This window comes from Scylla paramamosain, chromosome 42, assembly GCF_035594125.1.
Source record: "Scylla paramamosain isolate STU-SP2022 chromosome 42, ASM3559412v1, whole genome shotgun sequence".
Taxonomy (NCBI): domain Eukaryota; kingdom Metazoa; phylum Arthropoda; class Malacostraca; order Decapoda; family Portunidae; genus Scylla; species Scylla paramamosain.
In genome coordinates this window covers 10305001-10327570 of record NC_087192.1, presented here as the reverse complement: position 1 = coordinate 10327570, position 22570 = coordinate 10305001, and the positions used below count along the sequence as shown (strand labels likewise).

Here is a 22570-nt window from a genome sequence, read left to right as displayed (position 1 = left end):
CTTGCATTAGAGAGATGGACAGAATAGGGATGAAAGAAAGAAGAAAGTCTTCTGCAGTGAGTTTGTGGGATGAGAGGAGGCATGCAGTTAGCAAGATCAGAAGAGCAGTTAGCATGAATATAGCAGTAGAAGATAGCAAGAGATGCAACATTACGGCAATGAGAAAGAGGGTGAAGACAGTCAGTTAGAGGAGAGGAGTTGATGAGATGAAAAGCTTTTGATTCCACCCTGTCTAAAAGAGTGGTATGAGTGGGACCCCCCAGACATGTGAAGCATACTCCATACATGAATGGATAAGGCCCTTGTACAGAGTTAGCACCTGGTGGGATGAGAAAAACTGCATGTCTCAGAATGCCTAACTTCATAAAAGCTATTTTAGTTAGAGATGAGATGTAAAGTTTCCAGTTTAGATTATTAGAAGAGGTTAGACCGAGGATGTTCAGTGTAGAAGATGGGGACGGTTGAGTGTCACTGAATAAGTAGGGGATAGTTGTCTGGAAGGTTGTATTGAGTTGATAGATGGAGGAATTGAGCATTTGAGGCACTGAACAATACCAAGTTTGCTCTGCCCCAATCAGAAATTTTTAAAGAGATCAGAAGTCAGGCGTTCTGTGGCTTGGGTTCTTGGGTTGGACATTAAGGAAAAGACGTGGAAAAGTGCAGGGTGGCATCATCAGCGTAGGAGTGGATAGGAAAAGAAGTTTGGTTTAGAAGATCATTGATGAATAATAGGAAGAGAGTGGATGACAGGACAGAATCCTGAGGAACACCAATGTTAATAGATTTAGGAGAACAGTGACTGTCTACCACAGCAGCAATAGAACAGTCAGAAAGAAAACTTGAGATGAAGTTACAGAGGGAAGGATAGAAGCCATAGGAGGGTAGTTTGGAAATCAAAGCTTTGTGTCAGACTTTATCAAAAGCTTTTGATATGTTTAAGGCAATAGCAAAAGTTTCATCAAAATCTCTAAAAGAGGATGACCAAGGATTGGTAAGGAAAGCCAGCTCACCAGTAGAGCGGCCTTGATGGAACCCATACTGGTGATCATATAGAAGATTGTGAAGTGATAGATGCTTAAGAATCTTCCTGTTGAAGATAGTTTCAAAAACTTTAGTTAGGCAGGAAATTAAAACAGTAGGACGGTAGTTTGAGGGATTAGAGTGGTCGCCCTTTTTAGGAACGGTGAATTTAGGCAAACGTCCAGCAAGAAGGAAAGGTAGATGTTGACAGACAGAGTTGAAAGAGTTTGACTAGGCAAGGTGCAAGAAGTGAGGCGCAGTTTCAGAGAACAATTGGAGGGACCCCATCAGGTACTATAAGCCTTCCAAGGGTTTACGTCAGTGAGGGCATGGAAAACATTGCGAAGAATTTTAATAGGTAGCATGATTCATTCACAGGAGGAGGCAGTAGACACCTGCCGAAACGATAATTACTCCCAGTGAGGTCTAAAGCACTGTTCAGGGGGTGCTGTGAACTTATCATTAAACCCAGCTGTGACCTCACTGAACGTTTCCCTTTGTGTCTCACAACACAAGGGGGTAGTCACAGCCTGCCCTCTAAAGACAACTCTCTTTCTCCACACAAAACTACAAGCACCTAATAACACACACACCCTTCACTCCAAAAATTTTAAAATCATGGCGACTCCTACACCAGCCTCGGAGTCCCCATCTGGGGAGGGGACCATAAATGTCCCCAGGTCGGACTGCCTTTCCGTTGACGACCCTAAGTGTCTTGACACCCCCCTCAACTTTTTCTTCATTAACTTCTGCAACATTCGCGCCCTAAGATCTAATTTTCAATCTGTAGAACACCACCTCTCCTCTTCTAAACCTCATCTTCTTTTCCTCACTGAAACTCAGGTGTCTGAGGCAACTGACAGTAGCCCCTTTTCTGTTCCCTCCTACTTTCTCTATCCTCATTTTCGATCCAAAGCTGGATGCTGCGTTTACGTGCGCAATGACTTAACCTGCTCTCGTGCCCACACTCTTGAATCTTCCGAGTTTTCCACCATCTGGCTACGACTACAGAGTCATTCTCATACTAAATTTATCTGTGCTGTATACCTCTCTCCTAACTCCTCTGACTATAAGAAATTCTTTGACTACTTAACTTCCAAAGTGGAGCACATTCTGACCCTCTTCCCTTTTGCAGAGATCTCCATTCTTGGAGACTTCAATGTTCACCACCAGCTTTGGCTTTCCTCTCCCTTCACTGACCATCCTGGTGAACTAGCCTACAACTTTGCTATCCTCCATGACCTAGAGCAATTGGTGCAACACCCTACTCGTATTCCTGACCGTCTTGGAGATACGCCCAACATTCTTGACCTCTTCCTGACCTCTAATCCTTCTGCTTATGCTGTCACCCTTTCTTCTCCGTTGGGCTCCTCCGATCACAATCTCATATCTTTATCTTGTCCTATCACTCCAATCCCTCCTCAGGATCCCCCTAAGCGAAGGTGCCTCTGGCGTTTTGCCTCTGCTAGTTGGGGGGACATGAGGAGGTATTTTGCTGATTTTCCTTGGAATGACTACTGCTTTCGTGTCAGAGACCCGTCTTTGTGTGCTGAGCGCATAACAGAGGTGATAGTGTCTGGCATGGAGGCGTACATTCCTCACTCTTTTTCTCGTCCTAAACCTTCTAAACCTTGGTTTAACACAGCTTGTTCTCGTGCTATACATGATAGAGAGGTGGCCCACAAAAGGTACTTAAGCCTTCCTTCACCAGAATCTCATGCACTTTATATTTCTGCCCGGAACCATGCCAAGTCTGTTCTCCAACTAGCCAAAAACTCCTTCATTAACAGAAAATGTCAAAACCTTTCAAGATCTAACTCCCCTCGTGATTTCTGGCATCTAGCCAAAAATATCTCCAATAACTTTGCTTCTTCTTCTTTCCCTCCTCTACTTCAACCAGATGGCACCACTGCTATCACATCTATTTCTAAAGCTGAACTCTTTGCTCAAACCTTTGCTAAAAACTCTACCTTGGACGATTCTGGGCTTGTTCCTCCCTCTCCTCCACCCTCTGACTACTTCATGCCACGTATTAAAATTCTTTGTAATGATGTCTTCCATGCCCTCGCTGGCCTAAACCCTTGGAAGGCTTATGGACCTGATGGGGTCCCTCCTATTGTTCTCCGAAACTGTGCCTCCGTGCTTGCACCTTGCCTAGTCAAACTCTTTCAGCTCTGTCTGTCAACATCTACCTTTCCTTCTTGCTGGAAGTTTGCCTACATTCAACCTGTTCCTAAAAAGGGTGACCGCTCTAATCCCTCAAACTACCGTCCTATTGCTTTAATTTCCTGCTTATCTAAAGTTTTTGAATCTATCCTCAACAGGAAGATTCTTAAACATCTATCACTTCACAACCTTCTATCTGATCGCCAGTATGGGTTCCGTCAAGGCCGCTCTACTGGTGATCTTCTGGCTTTCCTTACTGAGTCTTGGTCATCCTCTTTTAGAGACTTTGGTGAAACTTTTGCTGTTGCCTTGGACATATCAAAAGCTTTTGATAGAGTCTGGCACAAAGCTTTGATTTCCAAACTACCCTCCTACGGTTTCTATCCTTCTCTCTGTAACTTCATCTCAAGTTTCCTTTCTGACCGTTCTATTGCTGCTGTGGTAGACGGTCACTGTTCTTCTCCTAAATCTATTAACAGTGGTGTTCCTCAGGGTTCTGTCCTGTCACCCACTCTCTTATTATTCATTAATGATCTTCTAAATCAAACTTCTTGTCCTATCCACTCCTATGCTGATGATACCACCCTGCACTTTTCCACGTCTTTTCATAGACGTCCAACCCTTCAGGAGGTAAACATATCACGCAGGGAAGCCACAGAACGCCTGACTTCTGATCTTTCTAAAATTTCTGATTGGGGCAGGGCAAACTTGGTATTGTTCAATGCCTCAAAAACTCAATTCCTCCATCTATCAACTCGACACAATCTTCCAGACAACTATCCCCTCTTCTTCAATGACACTCAACTGTCCCCCTCTTCTACACTGAACATCCTCGGTCTGTCCTTTACTTATAATCTGAACTGGAAACTTCACATCTCATCTCTAGCTAAAACAGCTTCTATGAAGTTAGGTGTTCTGAGACGTCTCCGCCAGTTTTTCTCACCCCCCCAGCTGCTAACTCTGTACAAGGGCCTTATCCGTCCATGTATGGAGTATGCTTCACATGTCTGGGGGGGTTCCACTCATACTGCTCTTCTAGACAGGGTGGAATCAAAAGCTTTTCGTCTCATCAACTCCTCTCCTCTAACTGACTGTCTTCAGCCCCTCTCTCACCGCCGCAATGTTGCATATCTAGCTGTCTTCTACCGCTATTTTCATGCCAACTGCTCTTCTGATCTTGCTAACTGCATGCCTCCCCTCCTTCCGCGGCCTCGCTGCACAAGACTTTCTTCTTTCTCTCACCCCTATTCTGTCCACCTCTCTAACGCAAGAGTTAACCAGTATTCTCAATCATTCATCCCTTTCTCTGGTAAACTCTGGAACTCCTTGCCTGCTTCTGTATTTCCACCTTCCTATGACTTGAATTCCTTCAAGAGGGAGGTTTCAAGACACTTATCCACCAATTTTTGACCACTGCTTTGACCCTTTTAAGGGACTGGCATCTCAGTGGGCATTTTTTTTATTAGATTTTTGTTGCCCTTGGCCAGTATCCTTCCTACATAAAAAAAAAAAAAAAAAAAAAAATGATGTGGTCAGAGGGTGGAGGAGAGGGAAGAACAAGCCCTGAATCATCCATGGCAGAGTTTTTTTGCAAAGGTTTGAGTGAAGAGTTCAGCTTCAGAGATAGATGTGATAGCAGTGGTGCCATCTAGTTTAAAAAAAAGAAGGGAAAGAAGAAGAAAAGTTATTGGAGATGTTTTTAGGTAAGGTGCCAGAAGTCACTAGGGGGAGGATTTTGACACTTTCTATTAATTAATTCTATTATTTCTATTAATGAAAGAGTTTGGCTAGTTGGAGAACAGACTTGGCATGGTCCCAGGCAAAAATATAAAATGCATGAGATTCTGGTGATGGAAGGCTCAAGTACCTTTTGTAGATCACCTCTCTATCATGTATAGCATAAGAGCAGACTGCGTTAAACCAAGTTTTGGAAGGTTTAGGTCGAGAAAAAGAGTGAGGAATGTATGCCTCCAAGCCAGACACTATTACCTCTCTTATGTGCTCAGCACACAGAGACGGGTCTCTGACACAGAATCAGTTGTCATTCCAAGGAAAATTAGCAAAATATCTCCTCAGGTCCCCTCAACTAGCAGAGGCAAAATGCCAGAGGCACCTCTGGTTAGGGGGATCCTAAGGAAGGATTGGAGCAATAGGACAAGATACAGATATGAGATTTTGACTGACGGAGCCCAACAGAGAAGAGAGGGTAATGGCATAAGCAGAAGGATTGGAGGTTAGGAAAAGGTGAAGAATGTCAGACTTATCTCTAGGACAGTCAGTAATACGAGTAGGGTGTTGCACCAATTGTTCTAGGTTGTGGGGGATAGCAAAGTTGAAGACTAGTTCATCAGGGTGGTCAGTGAAGGGAGAGGAAAGCCAAAGCTGGTGGTGAATATTGAAGTCTCCCAGAATGGAGGTCTCTGCAAAAGGGAAGAGTCAGAATGTGTTCCACTTTGCAGGTTAGTGAAAAATTTCTTATAGTCAGAGGAGTTAAGTGAGAGGTATACAGCACAGATAAATTTAGTTTTAGAGTGGCTTTGTAGTCGTAGCCAGATGGTGGAAAACTCAAAAGATTCAAAAGTGTGGGCACGAGAGCAGGTTAAGTCATTGCGCACATAAACACAGCATCTAGCTTTGGATTGAAAATGAGGAAAGAGAAAGTAGGTTGGAACAGAAAAGGGGCTACTGTCAGTTGCCTCAGACATGATGTGATTGATGTACTGTTCTGTTGCTGTAACGGGTCTATAGGTTGAGCTGGAACTAGGTCCACCTGTACTTTGTGACCAGTTTTGTTATGGCATTGCAATAACAATGCTGTTGGTAACCTCCACAGTTGTTATTGGGGACAATTTTCTATTATAGTTACTTTCATATTCTAGAAATTCATTAAAACCTCTTTTTTTCATAGTCTGTATTTACTTTGTCATTACTTAATAAAATTAACCTAACTTTTAATGCTACAAGTCTAACCTCTTTAATTATGTGTGGAATTATAGTAAAACTATTTTGTACTGAGCATTCAGGTGTGGACCCTGTGGGGATTCTCTTGGCCATCATTTTGCCATTTTTGTGTCTGATATGTTAACTATTATAGCTTCAATATATATGACAAATAGTATGAATACTTTGTTCCTTTGAAAAAAAATAGCAATGATTTTGCTGCATATACCACAACACTTAACAATGCTGCTGTCCAGTGTTGCCAAGATCATACATTGACTGACCATGGTTGTGCACCATAGGTCAAGTGGAGGCAGATAACTCAGGTCACTTCTTCTGGTCACCATGAACAATGGGAACTTTTTAGAGGAAAATGCTAGTAGAGGACCTTTAACTGAAAGTAAGATTTCTTATCTGTTTGGGCTCCTAAGAGCTTGCCCGTTCATGGTTAGCATACCAGCTTTCTGTAAAGGACACCAAAGTATGTATACACTTATTATACTGGCTGGAGACTGTGCTATAAGCCCAAGACAAACATAATTGTATTAATTATTATGACCACAGATTCCACCCCCCTTCACTGCTTCCTTTAACTTGGCTAGCTTCCCTAGATTACCACCTGTGTAATTTAGTGCAGGGCACAACTACAGGTTACAGGGTCCTTCTGATCTCCTGCAGCCCTTAAACAGATAGTTGTAATACCAGGTTCTGTTCCCCCCCTTCACAGCTGCCACTACCTGGGGTCACCCTCCCTATACTACCTACACAATGTAGTGTGGGGCCCACATCCACCTACACAGGATCTTTCTGGTCTCCTATGGTGAATTAAGTAATGAGGTTGCCACTCCATATTTACCTGAGCACGGAGAAAAGATTAATAATCGCCTTAACAGACACTGAACATTTACCATTTGCTGGTAAAAAATTGTAGAACCACAGTCTAGGAAGAACAATTATAACAAAGGAAAAATAGCTTTTGAGTATTGTAATATCCTATGAGCTACCACCTTCTCGAAACATATCTACTCACGCTCACAGAATATTACCTCCTCTTGCTGAACAGTATCGTTTGCAGCTTCCCAGAAGACAGGGCCTTACAACACAGGAATGGCAAGGCCCAAGGAGGAAGTAGATGCTACTGCAAAGCAGAGAAACTATAATCATCTAGGTCCAAAGCTCTATGAATCCCAATAACATTTAATGGCACATCAAGATGATACACCAAACACAGGACAACGGACAGGATGGCCAAGGGGCGTTGTTGTCACGACAAATCTAAACTGGCACTCTCACACTCAGTCAAACTTTGATGACTGATGTGTTACCTACTTAAATCCACAGGGGTGGGGCTGCCACTAACCCATGTATGGTACTAACAAATGCCTTCCAGCACGTGTAACAATAGCCCTATTCTGTGCCAGTACTCCGTCTTGCCCTTGTGTGTACAGAAGCCTGACTAGGATGGGAATGGGAGGATGAGGGAATGACACACCGTGCCTCACCTTGTTCACTCATGCTCATACTAACTTTGCACAACGGAGACAGTAATCTTTCACAAATTCTTGTGAGCACCTTACAAAAGCTGGATGGGTTCTGATTAGTCTGTAAGCAAGACAGACTCTTCAACTATATAATATGTGTGACTCAATATTGGGGAAAAACAGGAAGTAAGGAAATTTAATTGTGGAAAGGGAGTAACTATAGGCTTGGAAGTTTAAAGTAACATGTGGGTGGTGGGCAGACATCCATTACTCCTCTGGCATCTTCTGTCTTCATTTCTCTCTCTCTCTCTCTCTCTCTCTCTCTCTCTCTCTCTCTCTCTCTCTCTCTCTCTCTCTCTCTCTCTCTCTCTCTCTCTCTCTCTCTCTCTCTCTCTCTCTCTCTCTCTCTCTCTCTCTCTCTCTCTCTCTCTCTCTCTCTCTCTCTCCCCTCCCTCCCTCCCTCCCTCCCTCCCTCCCTCCTCTTATCTTTTTCATCTTTCTATGTCTCTTCCCTATTTGTACAGCTCATGATATAACATAGTAAATAAGTAAACTTGACCAGCAGGCTCAACAAGTAGGTCAGCAGCAAAGATCATACAGATTATCAACACAAGAAGTTGGACAAACTGGGCCTAAAATCATCTACAGAATTAGATTCAACCACAATAAAGGGAAAAGAACTTTAGATTCTCACCATTCTGAATGAAAAAAAAATTTGTGCCTAGTGTTGTATAACAGCTGTAAGGAAAGAAAATTTTGTATTGATGACCTCCTGTAGCAATAGAAGGGGCTGAGGTGAACAAGTCTATTATACATAGGAAAGACGAGTGACAGGAGGCCTTGCAACCTATGACGAGGTCACTTGTTCTCTATACTACATCTATAATAAGCTATATACTTAGTAGGAGGCAAGGATAGAACAGGAGAAGCTCCTCCCCACCCACCACTCCCTCTGGCATTACCTGGCAAGTAATAAAACGAAAAGTTCATCCCGATTGCTGAGAGGAACAATCGGGGAAATTTATATAGGAAAGATGGGAAAAAGAAGAGATCTAGCGTAACTACTACTATCACTAAAAAAAAAAAAATCAGAACCCATTTTCTTTTTAAAACTTATCTAATTTACTTTTGACGGTAGCCACCGTATTAACTTGCACTACAGACGCTGGTAACTTGTTCCAACGTTCAATTACTCTTACGTTAAAAAAGTTTCTTCGCAAATCAGTATTACATCGCTGCCTTTTAAGTTTCAAGCCGTTATTTCTTGTTACTGATTGCAACAGCTCAAAGAGATTTTTGTAATCTATCTTATCTACATTCTTAAGTATTTTGAACGTTTTGATGAGGTCACCTCGGATCCAACGATCTCTAAGAGAAAACATATCTAATCTTTTTAGAAGTTCATCATAAGACAGACCACGTATTCCTGGGATTAGTTTGGTTGCTTGTCTTTGCACGCTTTCCAATTTCTTAATGTCTTTTTGATAGCTTGGAGACCAGAACTGAACTGCACATTCCAAATGTGGTCTCACTAATGATGTATGTCAACGCGTTATGACTTCAGGTGTTTTACAATCAAAATTACGTGCAATAAATCCCAAGACAGTGTTTGCTTTACGACTCGCTGCCGAACACAGCATTGCACATTTCAAGTCATTTGTTACTAATACCCCCCCAGGTCCTTGTCTTCAGTAACTTTGATTAAGTTTTGTCCATGTAATTTATAATTATATTATACATTGTTATGACCAGTAACTTTGATTAAGTTTTGTCCATGTGATTTATAATTATATTATACATTGTTATGACCAATGTGCATTACTTTGCATTTATCTATTGGAGTAATTGGGCAGAGTTCATGAAAAATCTTCCAACGTTCAATAAGATCTCCCCATAATAGTCTCCCTTTAACTGAATATAAGTCCAAGGCCTTAAGACCCTGGGCATACAACATCTTTTCAATTTCTTGAATCCTCTTCATCCATTGTCTCTGTATTGATTTCAGTAGTCTGAGGTTGGAGACATAACCAATAGTCCAGACAGTAGAATCAAGCTCCAAAAGTGGATCAATGTAAGTAACAAAAAGGATGACCATAAAATTAGGGGAATGGGATTGTGTGGACTTGAACAAATTGTTTGTCAAGCCAAATGCCTTTGAAACAATAGAACAAACTTGATCATGGAATCTCAGGGAAGGTTCTATTGTGATACCAAGATAAAAAAAAAAAAAACTTGCCTTTAACTTAGTGAGAAGAATGTGGACCCAAGTCAAGAGAGTTGTGGAGCTGAGCACCAAAACTAATAACTTTGGTCTTATCAGCATTAACTTTTATGTCCCAAAATTCTGCTGCAGATATGAGAGCTTTAATGTCTCACTAAACAACTGATATGTCAAGCAGAGCACAGGACAAATCTAGAAGTCTAATTACTAAACACAATTTCTAGTAGTCAGCAAAAATTTTAATGTTGGATATCAGGTTAGCAAATATAATTAGTATTGATAAGAAAAAGAAAAGGCTCTAACACAGAGCCCTGTAGTATCCCATTGACCATAGGAAATGACAAACTGCAAGAGCCGCATACTTTAACTTCCATGGATCTGTTGGTAAGAAAAGCTTTTTATCCACTTTAAGACAGTACCCTCTACAGCAATGAGCTGGAGTCGGTTAAGAGGATCTGATGGTTCTGCATGTCAAAAGGTTTTGCAAAATAAGAAAATAATTAAATCAATCATATTACCTTCATCCATTCACAAGGTGACATCATAGTATATTAACAGTAATTGATCTTCTACTGACCCATTACTCAGATCATTTTAGGCATGGTACAGTTAGATTTGTCTGGGCAGTGGAAAGTTGAATCTCCAAGGGGACTCAATACTAAATAGTTTTACTATAGACTCTGTGGGATACTAACCTTACAGGGCATTAATCACGCAGGACAGTGATCCTGCAGGATATTAACCCTACAGGACATTAACCTTGCAGGCCATTAACTCTGCAGGGCATTAACCTTATTCATGAATCTTATTGAGGAACCTTGTATATTTGTTGTAATTTTAGGTATGAGTCCTGGACAAGGGTTCATGAGAACTAAGCATTGATATGGGAAGATCATTGATAGATATTAATAAGAAAAGAGGAAGCCTGTAAGAGTACCTTGAAGGACATCAGAAGAAATAGGAACAGCATCAGATGAAGAACTATAAAGAAGAACACTTTGAATACTGTCTCTCAGAAATGTGGTGATCTAGTGGAGAATTACTATGAAACATTGCAGTACATTCTAATTTACATGACAGTCTTTTGTGTCAAAAGTTTTAGCAGTTGAGCACTGTAGCATGTACTCCTACTTGTTTAACTTCACACCAGTCATATTGTCTTCTAATGTTGTAATGAGTTGCAGTTCACATGAACATGTAGGTCAAAAGTCATCTTGTGTAAGAATTTTGTTTGTGTCAAAGTGATTAATTATGTATTTAGGTTAGGTCTTTTTAAGATTTTCAAGGCATCATATGAAATATTACTTTTCACTGTGTTAAAGAAGTGATATTCACTTGTCCCAGGCAGAGCTGTCATCAGCGATCCCTTGGTCCTTTTGCCCTTCCTTCCCCACCAGCCACAAGAAGGGAGTTCCATATCTTTCAGCTCAGCTGTTAATTGTAGGGTTTTCTATGTACCTTATTTTCCCATCCATTTTTTTTTTATGGCTTTGTATTTAATTTTTAGAATATAAATTTCCATTGTATATGTTTATTTTTTTGGTTGTGAAATTATGGCCAGAAAATCCCAGGCTGGTGGTGGCTGACAGGAACACCTCCCCCACCAACCCCATTATAATGAAATGGCTATATACTTTACTATTGCATTTTTAAGAACATAACCCAATCTTATAGCTAGGGACCAGTGTATGGAAGCTGCTTCTTACTTACATTCATGGCCAACTCTACCTATGTAAAGTGAATATACTGCTTTATACTGAAGTGGCTCAGGTCAAACTGGAAGTTGGCAGGCTGTTACTTCCCCATGGCTGTCAACAGAAGGACTCATATGGTATTTTCTGCTAAACATAGTTTATAACTTTGTATCACACATTTTTTATTTAAATATGAATCACAGAATATTTATTTCTGGCTGTCAATGCAAGAAAATGTCTTCTCCCCTCTATGCCTCATCCTTGACTGACTCTCACAGCCATTTGCCTTCTCTCTCTCTCTCTCTCCCCTCCACAAAATTTGGGACCCAGACATCTGGTGTGTTTCCATGCTTTGCTCATTGCATGTGTCTGGGGAAGCAGGGGTTGATAGGCATAACCTTATGTCCACACAGTAGTTTCCTGCATAGCAAAACTGTATATCACACTCACACAGCCTCTGTTTTCCTGCCGCTGTAACAATATATAAAATTCATTCATCCTCTAGTTTTCAAAGTTTGTGTGATTTGTATAAGTATCAACACTATAATGAGCACCCTCTCACTCAGAGAAATGGAGGAGAGTGTCTTTAATATCTCAGAAAGGAAGGGCTCCCCCTGGAAGATCCTTCTTGTAAAGCGAAAGGGTCATGATAATCTGGTCATTTGATATTTTGTATGTTGCATGTAAGTTGATCTAAATGCACACACCTGTTATCTGGAGTCTTGTATGTCTGTCTGTGTATGTAAAGACCTTGTTTCTTACAATGTTGTCTCCATAATTTCATGGGGAACCAGGAAAGTATGTACCTACTAGGATGTTCCTTTTATGCTACCTATGTTCATGATAGCATGCAATATTGCATCCCTTAATCCTGTAATGAGAAGCTCTTTTGAGTCCACCCTGCTTAGGAAGATTGAATGCGTGAAATCTCCCGATACATGTGAGCCCTATTCCATATCAGGACGTATAAGCCCTCTGTATGGAATATATGAGAGGGGGAGAAGAAAAGATGAAGAGACAACTGAAAAGGATAGTCAAAATAGTCAAAGAATATTTAGTGCAGGGGAGGAGGAAGGTTTGTGTTGTTTAAAAGTTATTATTTGGAAGATTTTTTTTTTTTTTTTCCCAGTGCACTAGCCAATGGCAACAAATAATAAAAAAAGACCCACTGAGATGCCAGTCCCCAAATAGGGTCAAAAGTGGTAATAGAAAATTAAAGGATATGTGTCTTGAAACCTTCCTCTTGAAGGAGTTCAAGAGTTTACAAGAGAAAAGAATGAATGACTGAGAATACTGGTTAACTCTTGCATTAGAAAGATGGACAGAATAGGGTTGAGAAAAAGAAGAAAGTCTTCTGCAGCGAGGCTGTGGGAGGAGGGGAGGCATGCAGTTAGCAAAATCAGAAGAGCAGTTAGCATGAAAATAGCAGTAGAAGATAGCAAGAGAAGCAACATTGTGGTAATGAGAAAGAGACTGAAGACAGTTAGAGGAGAGGAGTTGTTGAGATGAAAAGTTTTTTATTCTACCCTGTCTAAAAGAGTGGTATGAGTGGAATGTCCCCAGACATGTGAAGCATACTCCATATATGGACAGATAAGGTCCTTGTATAGAGTTAGCAGCTGGAAGAGTGAGAAAAACTGGTGGAGAGGTCTCAGAATGCCTAACTTCATAGAAGTTGTTTTAGCTGATATTTTTATTTTTTTTTTTTTTTATGTAGGAAGGATACTGGCCAAGGGCAACAAAAATCTAATAAAAAAAATGCCCACTGAAATGCCAGTCCCTAAAAGGGTCAAAGCAGTGGTCAAAAATTGGTGGATAAGTGTCTTGAAACCTCCCTCTTGAAGGAATTCAAGTCATAGGAAGGTGGAAATACAGAAGCAGGCAAGGAGTTCCAGAGTTTACCAGAGAAAGGGATGAATGATTGAGAATACTGGTTAACTCTTGCGTTAGAGAGGTGGACAGAATAGGAGTGAGAGAAAGAAGAAAGTCTTGTGCAGCGAGGCCGCGGAAGGAGGGGAGGCATGCAGTTAGCAAGATCAGAAGAGCAGTTAGCATGAAAATAGCGGTAGAAGACAGCAAGAGATGCAACATTGCGGCGGTGAGAGAGAGGCTGAAGACAGTCAGTTAGAGGAGAGGAGTTGATGAGACGAAAAGCTTTTGATTCCACCCTGTCTAGAACAGCAGTATGAGTGGAACCCCCCCAGACATGTGAAGCATACTCCATACATGGACGGATAAGGCCCTTGTACAGAGTTAGCAGCTGGGGGGGTGAGAAAAACTGGCGGAGACGTCTCAGAACACCTAACTTCATAGAAGCTGTTTTAGCTAGAGATGAGATGTGAAGTTTCCAGTTCAGATTATAAGTAAAGGACAGACCGAGGATGTTCAGTGTAGAAGAGGGGGACAGTTGAGTGTCATTGAAGAAGAGGGGATAGTTGTCTGGAAGATTGTGTCGAGTTGATAGATGGAGGAATTGAGTTTTTGAGGCATTGAACAATACCAAGTTTGCTCTGCCCCAATCAGAAATTTTAGAAAGATCAGAAGTCAGGCGTTCTGTGGCTTCCCTGCGTGATATGTTTACCTCCTGAAGGGTTGGACGTCTATGAAAAGACGTGGAAAAGTGCAGGGTGGTATCATCAGCATAGGAGTGGATAGGACAAGAAGTTTGGTTTAGAAGATCATTAATGAATAATAAGAAGAGAGTGGGTGACAGGACAGAACCCTGAGGAACACCACAGTTAATAGATTTAGGAGAAGAACAGTGACCGTCTACCACAGCAGCAATAGAACGGTCAGAAAGGAAACTTGAGATGAAGTTACAGAGAGAAGGATAGAAACCGTAGGAGGGTAGTTTGGAAATCAAAGCTTTGTGCCAGACTCTATCAAAGGCTTTTGATATGTCCAAGGCAACAGCAAAAGTTTCACCAAAGTCTCTAAAAGAGGATGACCAAGACTCAGTAAGGAAAGCCAGAAGATCACCAGTAGAGCGTCCTTGACGGAACCCATACTGGCGATCAGATAGAAGGTTGTGAAGTGATAGATGTTTAAGAATCTTCCTGTTGAGGATAGATTCAAAAACTTTAGATAAGCAGGAAATTAAAGCAATAGGACGGTAGTTTGAGGGATTAGAGCGGTCACCCTTTTTAGGAACAGGTTGAATGTAGGCAAACTTCCAGCAAGAAGGAAAGGTAGATGTTGACAGACAGAGCTGAAAGAGTTTGATATGAGATGTTAAGTTTGCAGTTTAGATTATAAGTAAAGGACTGACTGAGGATGTTCAGTGTAGAAGAAGGGTACAGTTGAGTGTCATTGAAGAAGAGAGGATAATTGTCTGGAATGTTGTGTTGAGTTGATAGATGGAGGAATTAAGCTTTTGAGGCATTGAACACTACAAAGTTTGCTTTGTCCCAATCAGATATTTTAGAGAGATCAGAAGTCAGACATTCTATGGCTTCCCTGTGTGAACTGTTTACTTCCTGAAGGGTAGGACATCCATGAAAAGATGTGGAAAAGTGCAGGATGGTATCATCAGCGTAGTAGATACAGCAAGAAGTTTGGTTGAGAAGATCATTGATGAATAATAGAAAGAGAGTGGGTGACAGGACAGAACCCTGATGAACACCACTATTAATAGATTTAGGAGAAGAACAGTGATCATCTACTACAGCAGCAATAGAATGGTCAGAAAGGAAACTTCAGATGAAATTACAGAGAGAAGGATGGAAGCCATAGGAGGATAGTTTGGAAATCAAATCTTTGTGCCAGACTCTATCAAAAGCTTTTGATATGTTGAAGGCAATAGCAAAAGTTTCACCAAAATCTCTAAAAGAGGATGACCAAGACAATAAGGAAAGCTAGAAGATCATCAGTAGAACAGCCTTGATGGAACCCTTACTGGTGATCAGATAGAAGTGATAGATAGATATTTAAGAATCTTCCTGTTAAGGATAGATTCAAAAACTTTAGATAGGCAGGAAATTAAAACAATAGGACAGTAGTTTGAGGGATTAGAATGGTCACCCTTTTTAGGAACAGGCTGAATGTAGGCAAACTTCCAGCAAGAAGGAAAGGTAGATGTTGACAGACAGAGTTGAAAGAGTTTGACTAGGCAAGGTGCAAACATGGAGGTGCAGTTTCAAAGAACAATAGGAGGGACCCCATCAGGTCCATAAAATTTCTGAGGGTTAGGCCAGTGAGAGCACAGAAAACATCATTGCAAAAAATTTCAATAGGTAGCATGAAGTAGTCAGAGGGTGGAGGAGAGGAAGGAACAAGCCCAGAATCATTGAAGGTAGAGTTTTTAGCAAAAGTTTGAGTGAAAAGTTCAGCTTTAGAGATAGATGAGATGGCAGTGGTGCCATCTAGTTGAAATAAGGGAGGGAAAGAAGCAAAGTTATTGGATTTGTTTTTGGCTAGGGGCCAGAATTCATGAGGGGAGTTAGATCTTGAAAGATTTTTACACTTTCTATTAATGAAGGATTTTTTGGCTAGTTGGAGAACAGACTTGGCATGATTCTGAGCAGAAATATAAAGCACATGAGATTCTGGTGATGGAAGGTTTTTGTGGGCTAACTTTCTGTCATGTATAGCACGAGAACTGTGTTAAACTAAGGTTTGGAAGATTTAGGTCGAGAAAAAGAGTGAGGAATGTACACCTCCATGTCAGACATTATCACCTCTGTTATGCACTCAGCACACAGAGACAGGTCTCTGTTATGGAAGTAGTAGTCATTCCAAGGAAAATCAGCAAAGTACCTCTTCAGGTCCCCCTAACTAGCAGAGGCAAAACACCAGAGGCACCTCCACTTAGGTATCCTGAGGAGGGATTGGAACAATAGGACATGATACAAATATGAGATTGTGATCGGAGGAGCCCAATGGAGGAGATAGGGTAACAGCATAAGTAGGATTAGAGGTTAGGAAAAGGTAAAAAATGTTGGGCGTATCTCCAAGACTGTCAGGAATACAAGTATATAGTGTGTTGCACCATTTGCTCTAGGTCATGGAAGATAGCAAAGTTAAAGGCTAGTTCACCAGGATGGTCAGTGAAGGGAGAGGAAAACCAAAGCTGGTGTTGAACATTGAAGTCTCTAAGAATGGAGGTCTCAACAAAAGGTAAGAGAGAATGTACTCCACTTTGGAAGTTAAGTAGTCAAAGATTTTCTTATAGCCAGAGGAGTTAGGTGAGAGGTGTACAGTACAGACAAATTTAGTTTGAGAGTGACTCTGTAGTCATAGCCAGATGGTGGAAAACTCATAAGATTCGAGAGCATGGGCATGAGAGCAGGTTAAATCATTGCGCACATAGACACAATATCCAGCTCTGGATTGGAAATGGGGATAGAGAAAGTAGGAGGGAACAGAAAAGGGGCTAATGTCAGTTGCCTCAGACACCTGTGTTTCAGTGAGTAAAAGATGAGGTTTAGTAGAAGAGAGGTGGTGTTCGACAGATTGAAAATCAAATATTCTATAAGGAAAGCTAAAAGAGTGCCAATAGATCGTGCCTTGTGGAATCCATACTGGTGATCAAAAAGAAGATTGGGAGTAGATAGATCTTCCTGATGAGTTTGACTCAGAAGCTTTAGAAAGACAGGGATTTAAAGCTTTATGTTGGTAGTTTGATGGATTGGAGCAATTAGTGTAGACAAACTTCTAGAAAAGGGAAGGTGCATGTAAATAGACAAAGTTGGAAAAGTCTTACCAGATATGCTAGTCATAAGTACACTTACACAAGTACATAAGTACAGTTACAAGGTACTCCATCTTACTGTAGCTTCTAAAGATCAAGGCCACAGAAGACATAGAAAACATCCTTGTGACAGTTTTCAATAACGTTTGTAATATAGTGAGTCATTAAAAATGGAAGAACATGTCTAGAATTATCCACTGTTGAATCAGCAGTAAAGGTTTGAGAAAAAAGTCCAGCTTAGAGAAGGTGACAGTGGTGCTATCTGGATGAAATAAAGGACAGATGAAAATTATATTATGTCATGAGGAGATGTGGTAAAATATTTTTTATTATTGATGAAAATATTTTTGTAAATTGTAGGACAAAATCTATTTTGGGCAGTGCAAGAATAAATGGAGCTGAAAAAAATTGTATGAGCTTTAGGATTGGAGGAAGTGAGGAATGTATGTCTCCACACTTTTTTATATAAGAATTTATAAGTATTATGTATGTTTCCATACTTTTTGTAAAAAAATTTATATGTATTATACTGCATTTGAAGATTTTACTGAAAAAAACATTTTGTTAAGATGCAAGGATAGGTAAATTTGATTAGATTGGTTAGATTTGTGTGACTGGCAGACAGATGAGGTGCCATTATGAGTTGGTGGAATGAACTGGATTGCATTCACCAGTTGAGTTGCTTCTTAGTCCTTATCAGTTTGCAAGAATTTTGGAAAAACAGCTTCTAGAAATAGAAAGAAATCATTGTTATAATTTTTTTTTTATTTTAACTAGTTACTGTGTCTTTTATTTTATTGATCATATAGTAATTTAGAAACAAACAAATTGATCTGCTTCATTGGTACGTATGGTACGTATTGGTATATGTATGAAAATTGCAAAGAACAACCTTCCTAGGAAGTCACTGAGTTTTTGTAATAGTTATAAATATCAGCTGAGGAACATCCATTACATTTTCTTTTCAGTAGTTAGTTAATACTTCTTCCATGGAAGGAATGAGAGATTCTACAACATATTTGCTAAAATGCTGTTCTTTAAATGGTGCACTTCTTCCATGGAATGACATGATTATTGGAATAAACAACCTGGAGCTGCCCATGAAGAGTAAATTCTGAACATGGAATTACGAAGGTACATCACATTGGGCTGCTAAATCATTACAGAGGTAGAGAATACAGGCATTTTCATGGAAAATGCATCATGTGTTATAAACCTATGAATGAAACTAGCCTCCTACACTATGTTCCTGGCCTAGGTATTTATTTATTCATGTCAGTGGAATATGAAAAAAATTGATTCAAAGCTTGATTTCTTTTTATATTCATCACAATCAAGTGATGTAATTAATTCTATTTAATAAATCATAACAGCCCTGATTTGGAGTTTCATTAATTTTCAGTTTACCTTATTTATCTTGTTCTCTTTTTTTCCTATAGTCACCAAATCTGGGGATCTGATGGGGAAACAGGTCTTCTGAGTGTTGAAGTTAAAGAAAGGAATACATAGGGTTCCTCAAAAAAAAAAAAAAAAAAAAAAAAATAGCATATCTGCCAAATATCCCAGTTTTCCATCAGGTTCCAAAGTAAAACAGGAAACAGGAAATGGGAATACATATATAAGCAATGCACAGTATTTGGCAATGACTGAAGTGTTTCTCAGAGCTAAAGCTGTATTGTCTAACCAATAAGGCAAACACTTGGTATACAGTGACACTTGTCACTGTGGTGAAGATAAACAGACAGATGTTGTCTCTGAAAAATTATAACAGTGGCTAACAATGGCACCATGTGATCAGTGAGGGGCCCTATGGATGCTGTGTAGTTATAACATATTTTGATACATGAATCTAAGTTATTTATTTATTTTTTTAGGTTGATATTGGCCTTAGAAAATTCCTTTCTGTCTATCTTTTATTTTCATCAGGTGAAATTAAGGTTATGAATACTTAAAACAGTGAGCTCCAACACCTGGGAATGACAGAGTAACTGCTTGTACTGTACTGATTGAATCAGCAGTGGAGGTTCAAATTTAATGTTCTTGATGAATTCCTTACGGCACATCAGAAGAGGTTTATGAAGACATTCTTGGAATTATAATGCTACTTCGTCAGAAATAAAAGCTTGTCATCCAGCAGTGAGGAACTGAGTGCATATGATTCACATTTATGAATAGTAGACCGACTGATAATGTATGTGATGTTATGATGATAGAAGAGAGAGATCCACAGCTACCTCACATGGATTTTTCATTTTTTTGTTATTGGTTATCAGAAGAAATAGGTTCCTTATGTAATGTTGATTTATGCAGTATGATTAACTTGCACATCACAAATCTTAATACAAACTTTCAGTATTATTTGAATATTTTACAGAAACCATGGAGTTGAACCTGACACGAGTGGATTATATGCAAGTGGGTCTGACGTCCCCACGCTGTCTTAGAGTCCTGCCATCTGGGACTCCTAAAGGACAGCAGAAGGTATATATCTGACTGAAATTTGTATGCACAAGCATCATGGATAATATGATTGCATTTAATGTACCTGAGGTAAGTAAATTGCTGGCATTTTTTTTATTTTGCTTATAAAGTAAGAACTGAATGATCAGGAAAACAGAATTAAGGTAAATGGAGGAGAAAATACAGGGAGTGCATAAGTTTAGGTGTCTTAATCATGTACAAGCATGGAATGTAAAATCAGAGAAGTGATGTGGAAGTGAGAAAAGTGTTGCAATCCTCAGAGCATAAACATGGAGGAATAAGAAAAGGACTGTATGATGAAGTGATGTACAGGGGGTGTCTGAGTTATGAGGTGATGAGTTATGAATGTTCAGAGATACAAGCATTCTACTCACAAAATAAAATTGTGTTCTCAACACAATTGCTAACTGAAAGTTAAAATTTGGTGCTACGTGCCATATTTACCTGGTATGCTGCTTTGCTGCTACCCACACAGTGCAGCATCATAGCAAAGAACCACCCATCGCCCCAGGTCACAGGCCCTGTAGGAGTTCCCACCTAGCAGCCATATTGAATAGATGACCAGAGCAAGCTCTACCATACTTTGCACCTGCTGATACCAGCAGCCTTAGCCACAAGCTTTCCTTCAGTGGCTCATGCTCTTTGGGTGCACCACTCCTGGAGCTATATTGTGCCACCATCCACACTGTTTTGTCCCCTTCAAGTGCTCCTCATTCTTCTGCTCCTTTGGTGATGCTGGTCATCACCATGCCGGTTGTGGCTGACATGGATTTAGACACCACCTGGCCACCAAGAGAAGTGCCACCTCTTCAGATACGAACCCTTGTAAAGTTCCCCGCACCTGCCCAGCACTGCCACTCCTCAATAACTCTACCAAGGCATTCTTCCTCCTCAGAGGAGGATATTCTCCAACCCCAGTCATGCTTCCCATTCCCTACATGGAACCCCAATTGGCAAGTACATCATCAAGGGGGACACCCACTCTCTGGGTAATGGTTCCTCCCTAGTAATGTCTATTTGGGAACATAGTATACTCAAGGTCCCTGACTTACAGACCAGCACCTTGGGAGACAAAAGCAAGTAACTTGTCACCACACAGATGGTGATGGCACCACATTCACTTTTGGTAAAATTAGGTCCCTAGCTGATGACACTGACCTTCAGGAGGTTTGCCACACTCTAAAGGCCATGGACAACACCAATAACCATGAGATCTGCTAGATTCACCCCCGCTGTCTCCCACGCTCCAACCAGGTTAAGTGGACCAGAATTAAGGTGTCAGGCCCCCTCCCACCAAAAGTGTCCATAGACCAGCTGGTTTATCAGATATTCCCTTACCTGCTTTCCCTTCTCTGCTGCCCTGTATGTCAGAGAGTGGGCCACTCTGTCAACACTTGGAAGTCTTCAATACACTGCTCCTGGAGTAGTGGCCCCCAGAAAGGGAACAAAACTTGTGACAAACCTTACCACTATTTCCAGTGTGGTGGCCCCCTTGGTTCCAGGTTTGGTTGCTTCTCCTTTAACTGTACAGCACAATAAACCTACGTTAAACTTTCTGAAGACCAGGTTCCACTCCCAGATATTAACAAACACCTCCACCAGCTCCCCCTCCCCAAATCTAGGCCACCTTGCCAGTCAGTCAACTCCACCCTCCCATTACCACCATAAGCACCAACTGCAAACACTCATCCCAACACTTGGTCCTCAGCCACAACCAACAACAGTTTTGACATCCTCCAGCAGTGCCTGGGCAATGACAATGCCTCACCAGAAGCACCAGCCTAATCAGTTCCTCTTCCACCAACACCACCTAATCCTAGCCCCAAACCAAGACACCATAATCACCCACACCAGCCATCCATCAACGCAAGGAATTGCACATGCTCACCCTCTCAAACTGACCTCACTCATTCCACCACACTGGTGGAAGTTCACTGTCCTCTACCAGATCCAAACTTGCACCTCAGCAAACACACCTCAACTTCTACCAACTCTACCCAGCACCCCACACCATATCCCAGAAAGGCTATTCACCACCCTCCTCCACACATCAACACTTCCTCTCCCCCATGCCAAGAACCCTTACAACAACTCTTCAGTCTCTTACTCTATGCCTACCACCTGTACCAGAAGGGCACAACCTTCCTGGACTTACTCTTCCATTAATGGACCTCACTCTCCTTCTGTGGAACTCCAGATCCCTCATCAGGAAGATGCAGGAACTCAAGCAGTACCTGGAGAATACAACACCTATGGTGGGGCTATGTGAAACATGGTTCTCCCCACACATCTCCCTCAACATACTGGGTTACACCATCCTCAGACAGGACTGTCACCAGGGACAAGGCAGGAGGATCCTCTCAGGCCTCCAAGACATCCTAGTCTGCATCCAGCTTGCCCTCCCACCATGGCAAGGAGGATGTCTTGATATCATAGGCACCAGGCTCGGTCTAACAAGTGGCTGGCTCACAGGTGTAATGTGTTATGACCCAACCAGAGCCGCATCCTATCAAGAATACAAATATTACTTCTCGTCTCTTCCACCACCTGCACTCATCACGGGAGATTTTAATGCCCACCATCAGCGTTGGGACCCTTCCCTTCCCTGCCACCACAGTAACCTGGCAGGCAACACTCTCTTCAGCTACTAACTTGACTCACTCCATCTGATACTACAAAACCCACCAGGACTTGCCACCAGATACCACCCACATACAGGAGCACCATCAGTACTCGACCTCTTCCTTGATGACCCATGCCTGAATAACACAACTTTTCTCCACAGGCCCTTACATGGGAAGCCCAGTTGACCCTTTCCTCTACAAGTCACTGCTAACCAACCACATCTCATTGACTAACACAAATCAGAAACACTAGC

At 41.1% G+C, this 22570-nt stretch overlaps 1 protein-coding gene across 5 annotated transcripts in view; it reads left to right on the top strand.

The window, feature by feature from the left end:
* LOC135093160 (Bardet-Biedl syndrome 7 protein homolog) overlaps nt 1-22570 on the top strand; it is a 301301-nt gene that overhangs the window by 176488 nt on the left and 102243 nt on the right. For 3 of the 5 annotated variants that reach the window (XM_063992082.1, XM_063992083.1, XM_063992081.1), the window contains one exon: nt 19586-19692. In XM_063992082.1, the coding sequence (XP_063848152.1) occupies nt 19591-19692 (102 nt within the window). In that variant the 5' untranslated portion in view covers nt 19586-19590. Of the gene's footprint in view, nt 1-9612; nt 9679-19585; nt 19693-22570 lie in introns of all 5 variants that reach the window. The other 2 variants (XM_063992085.1, XM_063992084.1) reach the window with 2 other exon arrangements.